At 43.7% G+C, this 18,958-nt stretch overlaps 1 protein-coding gene across 2 annotated transcripts in view; it reads right to left on the bottom strand.

The window, feature by feature from the left end:
- Positions 1-5,934: 5,934 nt before the first annotated feature.
- The window catches only part of Gpc6 (glypican 6), a 1,044,456-nt gene continuing 1,031,432 nt past the window's right edge, over positions 5,935-18,958 (bottom strand). For both annotated transcript variants that reach the window (XM_051160960.1, XM_051160961.1), the window contains 2 exons: positions 11,406-11,581; positions 5,935-6,401 (listed from right to left, as the gene is read on the bottom strand). In XM_051160960.1, coding sequence (XP_051016917.1) covers positions 6,199-6,401; positions 11,406-11,581 — 379 coding nt within the window. In that variant the 3' untranslated portion in view covers positions 5,935-6,198. The remainder of the gene's footprint in view (positions 6,402-11,405; positions 11,582-18,958) is intronic.

The raw sequence follows: 18,958 nt of genomic DNA, 5'->3' as shown, positions 1-18,958 counted from the left end.
CACTTAAGTCCCGCCATGTCCTCTCACACTTTTTGAAGTGCCCGTGTTTACTTGTTTACTTCTTATATGCTACCTAACTCCAGGTAGGATGCAAAGTGTCTAGGAGCAGCACTTAAGCTATCTGCTCTTGTAACTGTTGCTGGCACATGATAACACATCATTACATATCTCTGGACAGAAAGGCCATTTACCCAAGTCAATTAAATTTTTCTTAAAACAAGAAATATATAGGTGATTTGAAGAGACAATTTTGTTTAAAGCAGATTTTTTTTTCCCTGCACTAGTGAATCCAATTTGTACGATTTCTTTGTTTCTCTCCACAACTAGTGCCTTCTTGGTATAACATTTTCCTTTTCTCACTCAGGCGGTGCACAAGAGCTCAGGTGCCCTTGGCAGGTTAGGAGGGAGGCTTCCAATTCCTCCTTGCTCAGCTGTGTGTCCAGTGTACAACCCAACACTATGTGTTTGACTGTATGTTGTAGTGGGGGGGGGTTCGACTTCTTTAAAAACTCAGTTATGTTATGCAAGCATGTTTTTGTTTTAATCCCAGGTGTGGGATACGGCGCCACTTCAGATTGTCCACAGCAGCCGGCTTTTTGCCTCCCTGCGGGTTCTGAGAGGGGCATGACTTTTGCTGGCTGTGGAGTTTAATTCCGGGGACTCTGAGAGGGTATTATAAATGCCAAAGCCCAGAGAGGGATGGGGGCAGGGGAGGGGGTGTGCTTGAAAGAAGAAGGTGGCTGCTGCCTCCCCCACCCCCGCTGCTCCTGGATGTTGCTGCAGTTTGATGAGAAGTTGGAAATATCCTGATTATAGAAAACTGAACTTGCCCAAGGAACCCAGTGTCCCTGATCAGCAGGAAGCAGGCTAAGAACCTCTGCACCACCTCTCCACTCACTTTCTTTCTCTCCTACCTGGTGTGGAAGGGACTGGGGTGGACAAGGGAGGTAGGGGCAAAAGGAACTCCACTGAAATAGATAAAAAGACAAGCCAGCAGTGTGTTTGGATCAGTACAGGGAAGGGAAGTAGTAAACCTGACAACACATCGATTGTGTGTGTTTCCCCCCCTCCACTTTTAAATGGACAGCCATGCCTTTCCAGCTCTCAAGATACAAAGCAACAGTTGACCTGTAATTGCCACTGTTTCCTAAAGTGATATTTTAGAGTGAATGTTTTTGATGCGTGTGTTTGATAATTATTATTATTATTCCAGACTTTTTATTCGAAATAAACATCGTCACTACTTGCTGGAAGTGTTGCGCTTTTGATCTTTTCCTTTCCATCAAGTGGCTTCAGTTCGCTTCCAAATCAAGTCTGTTAACATTGTGATTTTGTAGGTGCGTTTGGTCTGCAGCTCCCAAATTGCCTTGCAAAAAAGCGCTTTGCTTGATAAAAACAATGATGGTGATAACTGAATCAAACTTTAGTGCTCCTTACAGCTAAGTGCCACGTTCTTGCTACCTTTGTTTACCTAGATGCCTTAATTTAAGAGTATTCTTAAAATCAATGATGTATTTCTATTAAGTTAATAGTTACCCACATGAGGACTGTGTACTTTTACCTGATGCCTCCTGGGCACAGTAGGCACCCACGGCAGGGTGAGCAGAATGGAGCGCCAGGCGTGTTTGTGAAGGGAACCTCCAGATGGCTGTATAGTATTCAGTATGCATGAGGGCACTGAATCAACTCTAGAATACTCCACTGGGAAGTGTTCATTCCTTTAACAGGAAATCTTATTTTTTCTGACCTCGCTTGTACAGTATTGGCATTGGTTCTAAGGCACTACATGTGCTGTCCAAGTAGAAACAGAAGACGAGGTGGGAGGGGGGGATTGAGTGCTTTCCTTACTCATAAGAAACTGACTGCCCTACACTTGCAGCAGCTCATGATCCCTGCAGGTACTCTGTTGGCCACTGAAGTTTAGTGCTGATGCGTCTAAAATGATGTCAACAAAAACACTTAATAGCTATGAAACACAGGCTACAGCAGTCATTAAGAAAACACAAAGAGGGTACAGGTAAATTTTTAAAAACTATTTTAATACAAGATTAATAGCAATTTTCTATCCAAATCAGAAATGAAAAAAAACTTAACCCAAATAATAGTCATTTGACAGTCACATAAAATTTTAGGTTTGATTGGCTCACACATTTATCCTGTATATGTGTTCTGTATATGCACACAGAGACTGTACTGTGGTGCCTTCGTTAGGTGTCACTTGTCAAATCCCTCATTACAAGGCAATGCCAAAGATTTCAGCATCCACTCCACTCTCAGTGAAGTCCCGAGCATTCCCATGCTAAGCTGAGTCTGGGCTGTAGCAAACCATGGCATAGCAAGTCTCCAGAATGCGTACAAATCAAGACTCTGCTTGTATAAGTTGGCGTAAAGCTAAGCACTGGCTAATGTCTCCACCAAGGGGGCACACACTGCAGATTGATAGGTCACCAACTCCTTTGCTTTTCTGGTAGCATGGCTACAATATTATTACTTTTTTTTTCCATTTAAGTATCTGTTAGTGACCGTAAGTCAAAGAAAATGAGCCCAAATATCTGTAAGCTTTTGGAGAAGTCAAATCCTGCATTTGCCAATACTTGAGACCTAAAGGGAAACTACCTGGTAATTGGCCTTGCAGTAAGAGGTGAGGAAAGACTCAAAGGCAGGATTTTCCTAAGTTTTATTCCTCCTTGAAGACTTACGTTGGTGCTTAGCCTGTAGCCCGAATATGTATGTAATGGTAAGAAGAGTTAAAGGAGGCTAACGCTACAGCAGCGAAAGGAGAGGCAGTTTCAGGGCTCTGCGCCCAACGCTTTTTCCAATGAGTTTAATTCACAGAATGATCCTTTTAAAACCATTACTGCTCTTCAATAAAGAACATTTTTTTTTTCAGTGTAGATGAAGTAGTTTCTCTCCCTTACATCTGAAGCAGGTGATTCGTGTCCTCTTCCTCCGTGGGTAAATCACAGGAAGGGAGTCACACTTCCGGTTGCTACAGGCTGTGATGGCTGTAGTCAGAGTGCCAACTTGGCCTTCACTGCCAGGGCAGAAAGGTGTCTCATGGCTCTCAATCTAGGAGCATAGGGCTCTTGGTCATAAATTTACAGTTCGTTCTTCTCTGCTGAAGACATTAGCCTCCGTTTAGACTTTGTTGTAACATATACAAAGTATAATAAACATCAATTACAGACGTGTATTTCTGTTAGAAAAATACATATTAAAACTAAGGAACATGTAAATAGAGGCACTTCAATAAGCTAAGTGTTTTTAGTTGTGAGCATCTCCCACCAGCTTCTAGTGTCCGATTTTGGGGGTCCCGCTCCTCTCTACTCATAACACAAGTCATGATGTGATTACAGATTTTAGGGCATGTGATCACAAATGAGGGCAGGCTATGAATGACAGCGACACACCAACACATCTCCTGTCACTATGCTGAAATGGGAAAATTAATTTGGAAGGAGGTTTGCAAAGTTCTGAAAAGGGGTAACCAAATGAAAAGGCTTTGGGGACAGGAAAAAAAACCCCACCTTTCCCATTAAATTAGTCTAAAAAAATCATATGGTGGATGATGACAATGACCAGGAAATGCAAGTCAATAATATTTTGACCATTCCCAGGCAAGGTGACTAATGATGTGGCTTTGTCAGCTGACCCTAATTTCAGCTCTCTGCCGGGCTCACGTGCATCACTCTATCTCATCAATAGTAATACATGTGTCGAGAATACAGGTGTTGAAACTAAGGAAGCAGGCATTTCTATACTATCTGTGTTATCAGTCTACACAGAACATGGATTCACATTCGTTAATGCAATGTGTTGTCATATAAAACATCTTGATTTGTAGAAGACAATGCAGAAACATTTTAAAAAGGGAAGTTGGAGTTTAAAGGCAGGCATTAAAAACAAGCTATTACTCAAATATCCTGGAGGATCAAAGTTGATTTAATTTGTATTGCACCACAATTATTGGAAAAAACAATACTGATTTCTGAACATACTGTGAGCTGAGGAACACAAATGTTCTCTGGTCCTCCATAGAGATGTGCTATGTGTAACTGGGGATTGGATGCCAAAAGGGGCCACTGAGACAGATGATTTTCCAAAAGGATGCAATTCTGAATTGGATTAAGTGTTTACATCACAGAAATTTAAATGAAAGATGCCACAAAGTCTCTCAAAAATCCTGCATTTCATATTCAGTTAGGCATAACGTGGCAGCAGATGCTTGTGAATGCGTTCTGGTTTTCAAAAGTGCTCAAATATACTTAACACTAGTGCGTTCTACTTAGACATGATGGCTAAATCGATAACTAATTTTAATTTTGATGAGAACAGAGATAGAAAAATACCATTTATGTGTCAATACTGTCGATGGATGAGTCAGTTAAAATGGGATTGGCATGCTGTGGTGTCTTAAAATAGTTCTTCTTCTTCCTACCCTACAGGCATCAGAGAAGCCCCAAAAGCACATGGCCAGCCGCAGTTTGGCTTATTTTTCTTCTCTCTGCCAGGGGAAGAGTTGGGCTTGCCTTGGTAGACAGGTTAGGCTGTGGCTCTAAACTGGCTGTTGCAGTTTAGGCCGTTTACCGTAGTGCCCAGTAGGAGTCCTAGGCCAAAGGTGTTGTACATGAGAGCAATGGTTTTTCATGAGTAACATTCTTTACACATTCCATTACCAGTAACGTCTTGCACACCAGGGCTTGTCCCATGAGCTCAGGACAGTTTGGAGCACCAGGGACAAAGCGAACTTGTATGAAAAGGGTATGCCCTGGCACACTTGTAAGAGATGGACAGTTAGAGACGTAAAAAGTTCTCTTGCTTGGTTCTTGGTGCTCACAGATCATCGAGGAATCCCTCCTCTGAGCAGCACTAAACAAGAAGAGGTGGTTGACAAAACAGTTTTGTTACAAAGGAGTGTCAACCCTGAGCTTGGAATTAAGAAGTTAAAATCTGTGATTTATATATATTTATAGATATAAAAATAGATGATCATACTAAGACTAAAAAAGTGAAAGAAATTTCCATGTCAATACTATATATATAGTGTTTTTTTTCTCTTTCTTTTTTTTTTTTTGTCTTGACTTTTTGTTGTTGTTGTGAGTTGTTTTATAAGAGAATGCCCTTGTGAAGCTCAGACCAACTGACAAAAACCGAAGAGTCAATAACAAAACCTCACGTGTGGAGCTAATTGTCATGTCAGGAAGAACTCTTATTTGGAGGGAGAGTCTGGAACACAGGAGCTGAGACACCTAGTTCATGTGAGACTGGTGGCAAAAGTATAGACTGTTTCACTGAAGATGATTTTTCAGTCAAGACCTGGGAGAAAGGAGACTAGACGGGGTGTCCATGAAGAACTGAAGACAATCCGGGCCAATTGGATACAATGGACAGACGTTAGGAGACTGAGCAAACGCTGCCATCAGTGAGTGTGGGACCAGGCAGGTGAAAGAGAGGCGTTGAGTTGCTATAAGATTAACCGCTCATATAAAGACAGAATCCTAAATTTCCTATCAGTACCTCCAAATCAGTTTGGTCAGAGTGCAAGACAGTACCTCCAAGACAACAGTGTATTTCCGCTACATAAAAAATTTATACTTTCTCCTCAGGCATTTTGTAAACCTGGCTTGCCACAGGAAAGTGCATCCCAGGAGTTGGCTGTCACTGCCAAACCTGATAGCACGAATGTTCCCTTATTTTCTCTCCTTTATTTGTTTTCTTGTTGAAAATGCAGTTGTCTTGGGGTTTGGCCTGATTTAAAAAGGAAAATGATTTTCTTCCTATCTTATTTAAAGTGGGCTGTAAAAACAAAAGCAAAACAAAAAGCCAAACCAAACCAAAACAGAAAACCCTCACAACGTGAAGTTCCTTTAATTTTGCAGCATAAAAGCAAATGACGGAAAAAAAAACAAAAAACAAAAAACAAAAAACAAAAAACAAAACCTCTTGGTACGAAAGATTTGAGTAAGAAATCTCTCTGGAATAAACGAGGTCCCCACACGCAGGTGTAGGGAAAAGAAGCAGATCATCTGGCACCCGGTACTCTTTGGAAAAAACAAAAATGGAGGCAGACCGCAAGCCTGCTCTCTTGTCATAGAAAACGGCGAGTTTTGTGGCGTGGTCCATTGTCCAAGAGTAAGAAAAGAAGAGAGTTGGCCACTGAAGAGCTAAAATGCAGTTTCATTTGACCAAAGCCCGTGATTATCTGTAGAGTCTCTGCAGGGCCAAGGCCACGCAGACCAGAGACCAGGAGAGCAGGGAGTAGCTGAGCTGGACAGAGGAAGAGTCCTCTTCCCTCCGGTCCGGGTCTACTGCAGGGGCCTCGGTGGTGACAAACTCGAACTCTGTGGGACACACGTCATCCATGCACCCACTGCCGCTGCCCGAGCCGCTGGACTCATCACCTGGAGTGGGAAGATTGACAGGGAAAGTTACAGCAATTAGCCGGGAGTAGAGACAACAGCACGGTGATTGGCATGGCGTGGGAGGGACACTCCAGCAAAGGTCCTCTTGCCTTATAAGTCTGTTCTTCACGGGCAGGTTGGTGATGGGCTAGAAGCGGGGTTGAAACACGATTTTCACTGGTACCCCGGCCAGAGTAAACTTGTAATTGGTGGTCCCTCAACCTCACTGAGATTAGATACTTCTACTGGCCATTACATAATTGACTAAGAAATTCTGTTCTGGAGCTGGGGGACACGCCTCAGAGGCTAAGAGCATCATTGTTACAGCAGAGGACCGATTTAACACCAGGTAGCTTACAGCCACCTCTAACTCTGTTCTCGGAGATCTGGCACCCTCCCTCTTCTAGCCTCTCCTCCCATTTCTAGTACACACAGGCAGTACCCATAAACTAAGTAACTAAGTAACTAACTAATTCTCTCTGTCTCTGTCTCTCTGTCTCTCTCTTTCACACACACACACACACACACACACACACACACACACACACACACACACTTAAATATATATGTCTTTAAAGAGCAGTTCTGTTCTCTGCTCCTTTATACCTCAGCACTGCTGTTAAACAGATCTCATACTTTTTTTTTTTTTTTTTTTGATACAGATTTTTGTTTTTCTTGGTTTTGGAGTCCAGGCTGAGCTAAAATTTATGATGGCCCTCTTGTCTCTATCTCCAGAGCGCTTAAAAAGAACATTTAAGGTAAAACATAAATTAAAAGCAAGCCCTGCAGGCAGGAAACCGCCAAAACAGCATCAGAAAGCTGCAGAAGGTGACGTTGCTACTGTGTGTGCTTGGCTTCTTCCTCATCCAACCCTATGTTCTTGTTCTAAGCTGAATGTGGATAAGCTACATCCTGTTGCTTATTTCCCTGTGGCCCCAAATGTAAGAAACAGTTTCTGTACTTTTTCACATTTGGAATAATCAAATGAAGGATCCTATCACGTGACTATAAGAATTCTACCAGTGCAGTTTAGGCTGAGAGTTTGAATGCAACACAGATACAGCTGGTCAACCCCCAGTGGCTTACAGCTGCTTTCTTATTCCTAGGGCACAGCAGAGTAGCTGTGACAGAGATTGTACAGCCCTGAATCCTAACACATTTATTATCTGTCCCTTTACAGAAAAAGTGTGTCATTCCCTGCTCGATTCAGTGTCCACACCTTATGCAGTCTGAGGGAGCCGTCTTTCCCTTCTGGACACCATGTGTTCTGGGTTTGCTTAATGATCATGTTTCATTGTTTGGTTCCTTCATGTTTGATGACATGTCAACCAACCATGGCGTAAAAATAATTCCAGAAAGTTCCAAGAAGCAATATGAAATTTCCACATGCCAAGTGACACCCATGTCAATGGCTGATGTCTGCACAGGCCCTGCTAAAGTTTACTCGTAAGGCATAGCTTTCAGGTCCTCTTTAGCACTACGTACCAAGAAGTTCTACCATGACTGTTTCTACGCCAGACATGTATACATTTTCTTGCCATTACTTCCTGAAAAATGCAACATAGCAATTATTTACAAAAGGTTTATTGTATTAGGTGTTATCAGTTACCTACAGAATATTTTAAAGGTGAGGAGAAATTTACATAGATGATATACAAATGCCAAATCATTTTATATCAATGAGTTGAGCAACTCTGGCTTTGAGTTTTTGCAGAGGGTCTAAGAACCAGCCCCTCCCACCAGGACAGACACCTGAAAGTTCTCCCCAGTCCCTGGGCTTATACTATTTATTTGCTTACTTGATTGTTTACTGTCAATGCTCTGTTAGAAATATAAATATAAACATTTTGGAGAGTAGAGTCTTTGCATAGACCATTCCTTTCCAAGTGGCCATTGATCTCTGACATGCAGCAGATTTTCAATAAATCCTTGTTGAATCAATCAATATACATTGAATGATTAATGTAACTTCTATCCATTTCTGTATCTAAATGCATGCAGTTGGTAACATTTGACTTGCAGGCTGTGTGTAGAGACAATCTGACAAAATGTAGAGGCAAACCCATCACTGCCAATGACACCCGATGGGAAGAGTTGTTTCCTCCAGGAAGGTGACCTAACACTTAGCGGCCATTACTAATTTGGATGGACAAGAGTGAAGAGCTTCAACGAGCATCTTGCTCTTCACCTGTAGAAATAAAAGTAATAATGCCTATTTCCCAGAACTGTTATGGGGATAAAGAGGGCAGTGAAAGATTCGGGAAACAGTGATCTTTGCTTATTCTCATTTACTCAGTGAGTTCAGCCAACATTCTTAAACTCCTGCCCTGCTGTTGGGCTGGCTGCTCAGGAGACATGGGTGCCATTTTGAATTCAGATTGTAGTGTTCCCCTGAGTGAAAAAGAACATTCAGCACTGTTTTTTCCCCTAAATGGAACATCTAAATACCAGATAAGATCATTTGAATACATTATACTAGGTTCTTAACATTTCTATGCCTTATCTTTATTGGCCTTTACAAGGAGAAAAATGCCCATTAATTAAATTCAGAGATATCAGAATTGCAAAGGGAATTGTTCTGAACACAGGTATCATGAGCAAGAAGTAATATAACCTTTACAAAGATATTATTAAAGTGACTTAAAATATTAAAATTGTGGGAAGCAAATAGTGGCAAGAGGTTCTGGTGGTGGAAAAACAACGTCCCCAATCTTTTTGAAAGGGAATCACAAATGCATGTGTTATAGGGACAGAATGGGTGACTTAAAAAAATGGTTAAAAGCAGTAAGGGTGGTGGTGGCTATGGAATGTGATAGCAGCTCCTAGGCTGGCCACTGTCTTAAAACACTCACACTTGGTGCTTGGGTGAGAGCTCAGGGATACTCAGCACTGTCCTTGATGTTTGTTTTCTTGTGAAAATAAAATTGAGAAAACAAAACAAAACAACAGTGCCTCCTTGACATTCCTTGAGTTTTGCAGAATAGCATCTCTTTAGACTAAAGAAAAAAGAAGTGCAGTAAAGCCAACACCAGATAATTCTCACATAGACAGCTTCAGTGGCATCTGAGTAGTTACTCTCCAGGTAAAACACCACGTTGTCACATGAAGAGAGGATGCAGAGACTGAGAAACACCAAAGGCTGGTGTAATGCTCCCTTCTGAAGAGGAAGGATGTGGTCTAGCTAAAGCAGAAAGAGATAGTGACATGACTCTAACACATGTGACAGCAATGAAATCCATTACGGTGGTAATTACCCTATACTGAGGAAATTAATTCCTGAGCTCTTTAAAAAGGAAGAATGCAGTAAAACCCTTCTGTAGAGGACAGCTCAGTAGGATGGTGGCAGGGCCGAGATGACAACATCCTCCATCTGTACCTTGTGCCTTTCCATCTCATTAGCCAAGTACACACGCATCTTCAGCTTCAGTGAGCGACTTAAGCATCATTGGCAGCTTTGCAACTGGCATTCAAGAATTCTTCCCCTGTGAATTCTCTTAGGCTCCACACTTAGGAGAAAACGAACACACCCAAGAAGAAATCTCATGAAACACTTGCCTCTGTAGCTATGCATCTTGAAGCCACTTCGGCAACACCCAAATATACTTAGCTTTATTTCACTGTTCATCTACGACAGGCCATGATATCACTTGAAATGTTTTTTGTGATTCCCCCACTGAAACGACCATGTGCAACACTACTTCAGCCCTTCCTGCTTCTCTAATGTTTCAGATAGAAATGTTTATGGTCTGTGTCTGTGTACAACAGAGGAGGGAAGGAAATCATGCACTGAACCTGCTTACTACCTGCAAGACACCACATTAGCTCTTTCATAGCTTACCTCAGAGGAGAAGCCAGTAGACCTCTAGCGAGACCCTCTTGCCACTTGTTGTTTCTCACATTTTCAGTATTCTGAGGCATTTAATAATGCCTTTGTAATGGAGGAATTTGAGTCTCAAGAAGCATAAATTCTCCCCTCCTTACCGTGAGGCCATTTCCCCCAAAAAACTCATTAATTTTAAAAAAGCTACAATTTCAAACAAATTGAAAATACGAAGCTTACACAGCCCAACCCAGCACCCATAGCGGATCACTGTTTGTCCTTGTGTTTTTGGGATTCACTGGGGCCTGTCAATTTCAGTCTTCTGCCAAGAATCATGAGAGAACATCATGCCACACAAGGATAACTGAAGAAAAAAAAATCCAAATTTAAATTCTGAAGTGCAGTTTCTATTGCCTGTATGTGACCTTTGAGCCATTGTTAGTTCAAGGAATGCTTATAATATTGTTTCTGAGAGACAAGATGGGGATTCAAGTCCAATTTGTCAAGGAATCGGTAGAAGATTCTTCAGGTAGCACTAGGGGGAACAGAACTTTGGACAGATATAAATGTTACTGTAGAAAAGACAAGGTAAATACTCTATCACACACGGACCCAGGGGCGGTTGACGTTAAATCTTCGCTTTCGTATGACGTGACTAATGAATCCCCTATGAGCAGAGTCAGGCAAGTGCTTGCTGTGCAAGTAGTAGAGTCTGGGTTTGATCTCAGCCCTTCCAGAAAGAGCCAAGCATGGTGGTGTGTGCCTGAAATTCTAGCACTGGGGAGGTATAGACAGGAGGACCTCTGCGGCTCCCAGGCCAGTCAGCTTTGCTAAGTTCCTGAGCTCCAGGTTTCAGTGAAAGATCCTGTCTCAAAAAATAAGGTTGATAACACACCAGAGAAGGAATGTCATTTATGGTTGACCTCTGGCCTACATATGTACACAGCAGATATGAACTAACACACACATAGGCACACCCACCCATACATACCCTCTCTCTCTCTCACACACACATATTCACATAGCCATTTATTAAGAGCACTTATGATTTTAGTTAGCATATAAGTTTTGCGGCGGAGACTAGAAAACCTTCATGGCTAGGGAAAAGTGTGATGTAATCAACGACACTCATTGCTCTTGGAGTCTAGTCTCGCTTGAGTGTTTGACCTGTGGGGCATCCTTACTTGTGTCTTGGAAGTTGACGTCATTGCCGTTGTAAGCGTTCTTCAGTTTGTTGGTCATCACTCGGAGAGCCATGATCTGCTGTCTGATGAAGGTGTCGGGCCGAGTGATGTCCACCTCTACCTCTGGATTGTTGATTTGGTTGGTCAGCCCGTCATTCATGATCTCAGGCAGGTATCTGCAAGGCAGGGACGAGACATGGGTCAGGGGGCTGCTGCAGTGACCTGTTAGCTCAGACAGAAAGCCAAATCACCCGGTTGAAAACTGTAGTGAATGAATGCCCGGGAAAATGAACCAAACTGTAAGAATAAATGTTCTGAGCCAGAGTCAGCTGGAAGGCCTTCAGACTTGTGTTCTAGGTGCAGCAAGCTCCTATGGAGGTTCATCTAGAGGTAAGGGCTACGTTGTGGACTCGGGTAAATCATTCTCCAGATAATTAAACTATCCTTCCCCTGTGCCACTAGATGGGTTGTGGAGCTCTAGTCAAGACCCTGATAGCTTCCTACTACAAAGATTCTTTTGGTTATTAAAAAAAAAAATCTTCGCGCCTGATCTCATCTGATCTTGGAAGCTAAGCAGGGTCCGGCCTGGTTAGTTCTTGGATGGGAGACTGCCTGTGAATACTGGGTGCTGTAGGCTTTAATAAATAAATAAATAAATAAATAAATAAAAATAAATATTAAAAAAATCTTTAAGATGTTTTAGGAGAAGCCAGTAATGGCTTATGCCTTTGACATGTCTAGAAGAATTTTTTTTTTATATTTTGGCAGTGCTGGGGGCTGAACCAGGCTCTTGTACATGCTAGGCAGGTGCTTTACCAACGAGCTACATCTGTATCATAGTCTTTTTAATTTTATAATATCATCTTGGGTCTAATTTTATAGGTGTGACAACAGCCAGTAAAAGGGGCTAATAGGTAATAATATTTAATGTTTCTTGTTTAATATTCCTTTTTCCAGTTTTTCAACATCCTATATAATGTGCCCAGATGGTTTTATACAAAGGAACTAGAGAGCCCATGGGCATGCTCAGAGGCCCTGTGATTCCTCACGCTCATGACCTATGAACTCCTTTCTTGCCCCTGCATTTCTCTTTGGAGGATAGACAGGGACAGCGGTTCAGACCAATGTCTTTTGTCACTGCTTCTCCAGTGCAGGCTGCGCGTGCTGCCTGGTCAGCCTTCCTAAAGCCTCCCTCCTGTTTCTGCTCCATGTAAAGACTTTAGAGGATAGTGGTTGATGTCCAAAGGCCACTCTCTGACTGTCAGGAACTATGCTGTAAAATCCCAGCCCATGTATGGGAGAGATGTGCCTTTCTCCCACTGTATGGCGTAGAAATCCAAAGCCTGGTGATGACGAGCAGGTGTAAAGTCCACTGAACAGCAAAACTGAGTTCTATGAGATGCTCAAGCCAATTAACTGGACCAAGGAAGCGGGTGGGAACATTGTAATTTATAGTCGTGTGTCACACACAGTTGATTACCTGGGGTCTGCAACTGGCATCTGAAGTGTGTGTATATATGCGCGCGTGCGTGTGTGTGTGTGTGTGCGTGTGCATGTGTGTGTGTGTGTGGTCTTGGGGATGGAATTTCATCTATTGCTAGGAGGACCTAGCTGATTTAGAGAACACCCGAGTGCTGTCTACTGCAGATCTGATTGCTAACTTGCTGGTAGGAAGAAAGTCCTGCATTCATCGCTAGAAAGGAGTGTTGGCTGTGTTATGAGAGCCGATGAAGGAGCCAGGCACCTTTCCCTCAGCACAGAGCTCTGCAGGATTTCTTTGTTTGTTTATTTTTGTTATTGGTTTTTTTTTTTTTCTGGTCCATAATGGTTTAAATCTGAAACATATTTAAATAGGACCCTCATTTTCTCCTACAACAGTTCCAGATTTCAAGAATCTACTCACCCTTTTATGGGGCTGCCAGGTTTGCCTGGGCCTTCTGGGCACTGTACAAACCACCTCTCCAGGTTCAGGGACTGGGTTGGCACCGGCACCCAGCCTTAGCTCTGAGGTCACCAGGCCATGCAAGCGGAATCAACTTAGTTTCCCTTTTCTTTCTTTTCTTTTGTGTTGTGCTGGGTCTTGCTCCAGAGCCCAGGCTGGCCTCGAACTTGAGATTGTCTTTCCTGTGCCTCCCGATTGCTGAGATCACAGGTGCATAGCACCACATCTGGCCATGGGCTTGCAGTGTGCTGTTACAGGTGCAAACTGTGTGTTTTGACGCATCAGGCTGGTGGCCCTGAGTAATTCTCTGCCTTCTTTTCTGCTGCTCTTACAGCTGCTGACAGAAAGCTGAGCAAACTTCCCCTATCTTGCCATTCCCACGTGGACACCTGTGTTCCACTCTCAGGCTTGGAAGTCTTTCCCCTTCTAAAAACTACTTCCAAATGCCAGAAGCCAAAGACTAACGTGTCTGCAGGAGGAACCACACAGAAGGTGTGGTACTCAGGCCAAGTGCAGGAATTAAGTGTTATGCACACATGTTTGTATAGGAATCAGTTTATTTATTCAAATCAGAGGTCTCCAGAAAAAGCTGTGTGTTTCCACCCATATTTTTTTTTTAATGAAATAAAAGCACAATTCAGAGTGCATGACAAATTCTTTTACATGGACCTTTAAGTTATCTCTATCCTAAAAATAATCCTAAGAGGAGGAAAATAACCTCATGAAATCCAAGTAGCCACATACCTTTATTTTTGCAGTACAGCATAAACTTCTGCCATTCTTTTGTAATATATCTGGAGTACAAGCAAATTCATGTTTGCCTCTGAGATTGCCCTCCCAGTGTAATTTCTAGCCCACGGCATTAAACTGGCTTCTACTGGCGGGGTATTGTGACTGCCAGATTCCTGGAGTTCAGTAATGATGCCGGCCCACTGGAATGCGTGGTGAGCACAAGCCATCAGCTGCTGACACGGTTTGAGGGCTGCAAGGCAGTGGCCACTCTGTATTCTGGTCATTATTCCTGCAGCTGTGCCCAGGCCGAGTCCGAGAGGGCTCCTTCTTTCTTGCACGCCAGTGTGCACAGCTTAGCTAGCCAAGTCTCATTTATCAGCAGTTTGCTGAAATAGCCTACATGGGAATGCTGCCCTTGGGAGTCTGAACATCCAGCAACAATAAGAGACTGCCAAGCAAGCCCAGCATCAAACTGTGCTTGGTGATGCTCAGCCACTTGCAATCAAAACAAGGAGCGATGCGCTTGTGCCACCCGGAATGTTTTCTCCTCTCGGTGTTTTCCAAGGGAAACTTCAGAAACTTAAATATAAAACAGTTGGAAAGTAAGACAGTTCTTTTAGTCGCTGTAGGCACAGATATGTGTAGAAGGCCACTGTGTGGTAGGAAGGGGATGTGAAGGGCGATGGAAGAGGACGATGGGGTGAAATCTCAAATTCTGTAAGAACAGACCAGTCACTGAACACAGAAGGCTCTTCCTTTGCTCAGCTTTAGCATAGATCATGTGAGTGACAGCAACTCACATCGTTGGGAACATAGACCAAGGGTGTTGGCACTGATGGCTCAGGTTGCCAGGCCGGATGTACACACACTGCGAACAGGGAGAACTTAGGTTTGAGGACAAGCTGGAATGCCTGACAAGGGGATCGTTCCTGCCAATAATTCACGCTGTGGTGTGGCAAGCCAGCCACTGTAGGCTCACTTTTTTTTTCCTTTCTTTTTGGCTTCTGTTGGCAAGGAGCTAAACTTTGATAGTTCTGTAGAATAATTTTTTTCTTCACATCTAATTTCATGTTGTTATTGTGTGGTGTCTTGATGTCAACCCTGAGTGCCATGAGAAGTGAGAAAGCTCAAAGGGAGGAAAACATTCTTCTTAGTGGGGGTTGGGGGCACATCATGTGCCAGGAAAGTCATTCGCACAGTGGAGAGCTCTGTAACCTAAGAAACGTTAACGCACTTCTTTTTCTAGAAGCTTCTCAGTGGCTAACCACTGTGCATACCAGCCACTTCTCATGGTTGAGTTGGGGTTTTCAGAGAGAAGACCTGGCTGCTGTGTAAATGTGCTTGCTGGAAGGAGAAGCCTGCCAACCTATTAGCATGCAGCATTGCATTCCCAAGGAAAGGGACTCAGGCCTTCAGAGTTTGGGACTTAGTAGCTAGTGAAGTCCAAGCAGAGAGGCACCGGGAAAGGAGAGCTGAGAGGAGCTACGGATGGGGTCGGCTGTGAATACAACTGGGAGCTGTGTCAGGCACTAGGACAAAACACCTGGAAAAGCCAACTACAAGGAGCAAAGTTTGATCTTGGCTCAGTGTTTGAGAGACTTCTCTCCGAGCTTGTCTGCATCTGTTGCTTTGGGTCTGAGGTAAGAAGGCAGAAGACCATGGGGGCGGGGCGGGGCAGGGCATGGCAGAGGGAGGATCCTCACCTCATGACAGCCAGGATGGGGACAGGGCGTGTCCATTAGGGATATGCCTCCAGTGTCCCCCTATCCTACAGTTAAGCTCTACCCGATCCTAGCTCCACAATCTTTTAACAATAGCATCAGATTGCAAAGCCATCAGCCGATTGGCCCACTGACTAGGGCGGAGGCCTCATGGTCCATCAGTTCTGCGATGCTTCGCTGGGAAGCACTGTGTGGGGACAAGCTGTTAACACGCAAGACTTTGGGATGGGGTGAAGGTTCATACCAAAACAATGAAGCTAAGTCAGCATTGGGGTGCCTGGGTCCTGGCCTGGCTTTCTTTTCAAGTGCCTCATACTCCTGACTGATGCTACCCTGAGGCACAGACAGAAAAGTGAGATAAAAGCAGTTTTTCACTCACTTGATACCAGAAATGAGCTCAGCGCGATGCACATCTCCACAGAAATTTCTAGTGATGAGCTGCACACTCATTCATTTCCAGCCTGTTCAAAAGTCTCCCTAATGTGCAGAGACACGCTATGTATGCAGACCCAGAGTTTCTTATTTGCAGCTCCAAATTTTGAAAATCTCCATTTTTTCTCCCTCCTGCAATCCATTTGTTAGCAAACCATCATCAAATCTGAAATATGTCCAATTACAGTCCTCATTTTTCCCACTTAGTGCCACGCTAATGCATTTTTCTACAGAAATCCTAATGCATTTGATTGTGGGTTGTAGGTCCAGACCCCACTGGGAACATTACATAATACACAGTACATTCACTGTAGTAATTTTCTAAAAAAAAAAAAAAAATACTGAATTCTAAAAAGACATATGGTTTCAAGGGCTTCAAAACAGAGATTATAAACCTGTTCTGTCTGTGACCTCCTTTAGAAGTGTATTTAAATACATATTTAAATTTTACACACATAAGGATGGCTGTTATTTACAACAACAAACAAACAAACAAACAAACAAAAAAGCAAGTGTTGGTGATGATGTGGAGACACTGGAACCCTGATCACTGGCTGTGGGACAATAAAGTGGCACCTCCTCTGTAACGGGCAGTTCCTCAAAGTACACATGTGACTACTCCAACACCCAGCAGTCGCACCTGAGGCAGACACACAAGAACATTGAAAGCAAAGACTCCCGCAGATATTTATGCCTCTGCTTATGGCTCAACATCATTCATAATGGAGGCAGTGCTACAGTCATGCGAGTAAGTCTTCACTGATGGGTGACTGGATACAAGGGAAATAGGGTTCTTACATACAGCGGAGGTACTCTGCCAGTCAGAAACTCCAACACCTGGTACAACAGTGCTAAACCTCAAGGACTGTAGGCTAAGAGAAATAAGCCAGACAGGAGCATTGTATGATTGCAGGGTATTGCTAAGTAAGGCAAGACATGGTGTTCGACGGGCACACAGGCTCATTACGAGAAAGTGACATTGTTTGGAGGGATGGTGGTGACAGTGACACAACGTGAATGTTCTTACTGCCACTGGCCTCACTCTGTAAAATCATTAACTGTGCATTTTACATTTGTGACATTCCCTTCCTACTTTAAAAAAACAAACAAACAAACCTGTTTTAAGTATAACTTTCAAGAGTTCTTGACACAGATTGCTTTCCCCTCATTTTCATTTTTTTTTTTTTCTTGCTGGAAAGTGGTTTTGCCCAAAGCAGACCCATCTTTGCTCTAAGTGGGTGCACAGATTCTTGAAGGCTGAACTAGAGTTGTCTGTGGTGGTGTGTGCTCCATGGGACATGATGCTGAGATATGTTCAGGTGGATGTTCATCATTGCTGACCAAGGACACCTGAGACCCGCGGGACCCAGGAGTGTGCCTGTGGGCAAGGCCCTTAGCTATTTTACAGCCTACTCTACTCTTACCACGCTTGTTCTTAGGGGAACGGCATTAACCTCTTACAGCCTGAATCCAAGATTGGTGACAGTCTTGCTCCAGCTAAAGAGCTGGAGGCGGGACATGGCTTGAAACTTGGAGAGCATCCACCCATCCTTGGCCGCAGCGAGCAGGAGCTGCATCCTTTGTCTTGGCTGTTTAACGCACTGACAACAGCCCCCACACTATCCTTTCCTGGTGGAAGTGGAGTCAGCAGAGTACAGTGAATTTCCAGGATGCCAAGCTGTGAACAAGCAACCATGTCCTTTGCTCCCATTTGTAACCACCTCTATCAATCACCACAGCTGTCTCTCTCATTGGCCCACTAGGGGTAACCCCTCCCACTCCTCACTAGGGGAACCCCTCTCCCTACATTCCCCTCCACAGTGCAGCAGCTGAACTTAACAGTGCCGCATTTGATGGCTGCCAGTTTATATCTCAGGTAGACTTCTCACCTTCCCAATATGTTTGTCTGCCTGGGTATAGATGGAATATTTTACAGTTCTTTAAGGTACAGCTAGATGCTTTGGGGCATCTTTTGCTATCACACTAAAGCAATATCATCCTGTCAGGTCTGCCAGTTGGCTGTCTTCACAGATCTCCCGTCACCACACATCTGCTGAGACTTGCCGGGCCACAGCTCACTGCTTTCTTTGGGTAGTTAATCTACACAGCGGCTGCCAAGCATGACTGATCTATTTTCTAGATTGTTCTACTTCTCCTATTTCTTACACGTTATTGTGCCTCCTACCCATTGGTCTTGGGGAGGATTTCCTGGGGGACACAATGCTTCTCGGAGGACCAGATGTGTTGCAATACCATGGTGGCTCCCTATAGGAACAATTGCCAATGGGTCAAATTAACCTATGTTGCTCGGCCAGGTCCTCAGTCACCTCCTCCCAGAAGATGTGTGTGTGTGTGTGTGTGTGTGTGTGTGTGTGTGTGTGTGTGTGTCTGTCTGTCTGTCTGTCTGTCTGTCTGTCTCTGTGTGTGTGTGTGTTTGCATGTGTGTAGCTCTGGATGTTCTGGAACCAGCTCTCTAGACCAGGTTGGCCTCAAACTCACAGAAATCCACCAGCCTTTAAGTCCTGAGTGCACCACCGCCGCCAGGCACCCAGAAGGTGTTTTAAGGAAAGGACACATCGACAGCAAAGCACTAACTTATAGGGAGTAAAAATAAACCTTGCTAGCTCTCCAGTTCTCCAGTCTGGCCATGACTCTGACTAGGCCTAGATACCTGACACCCTATCAGACATCCTCCACGCTGGTAGGACATGGCTTTTGACTGTATC

This window comes from Acomys russatus, chromosome 18 (genome assembly GCF_903995435.1).
Source record: "Acomys russatus chromosome 18, mAcoRus1.1, whole genome shotgun sequence".
Classification (NCBI taxonomy): Eukaryota; Metazoa; Chordata; class Mammalia; order Rodentia; family Muridae; genus Acomys; species Acomys russatus.
The sequence above is the reverse complement of the archived record's forward strand: the minus strand, read 5'-3'. Positions and strand labels throughout refer to the sequence as shown.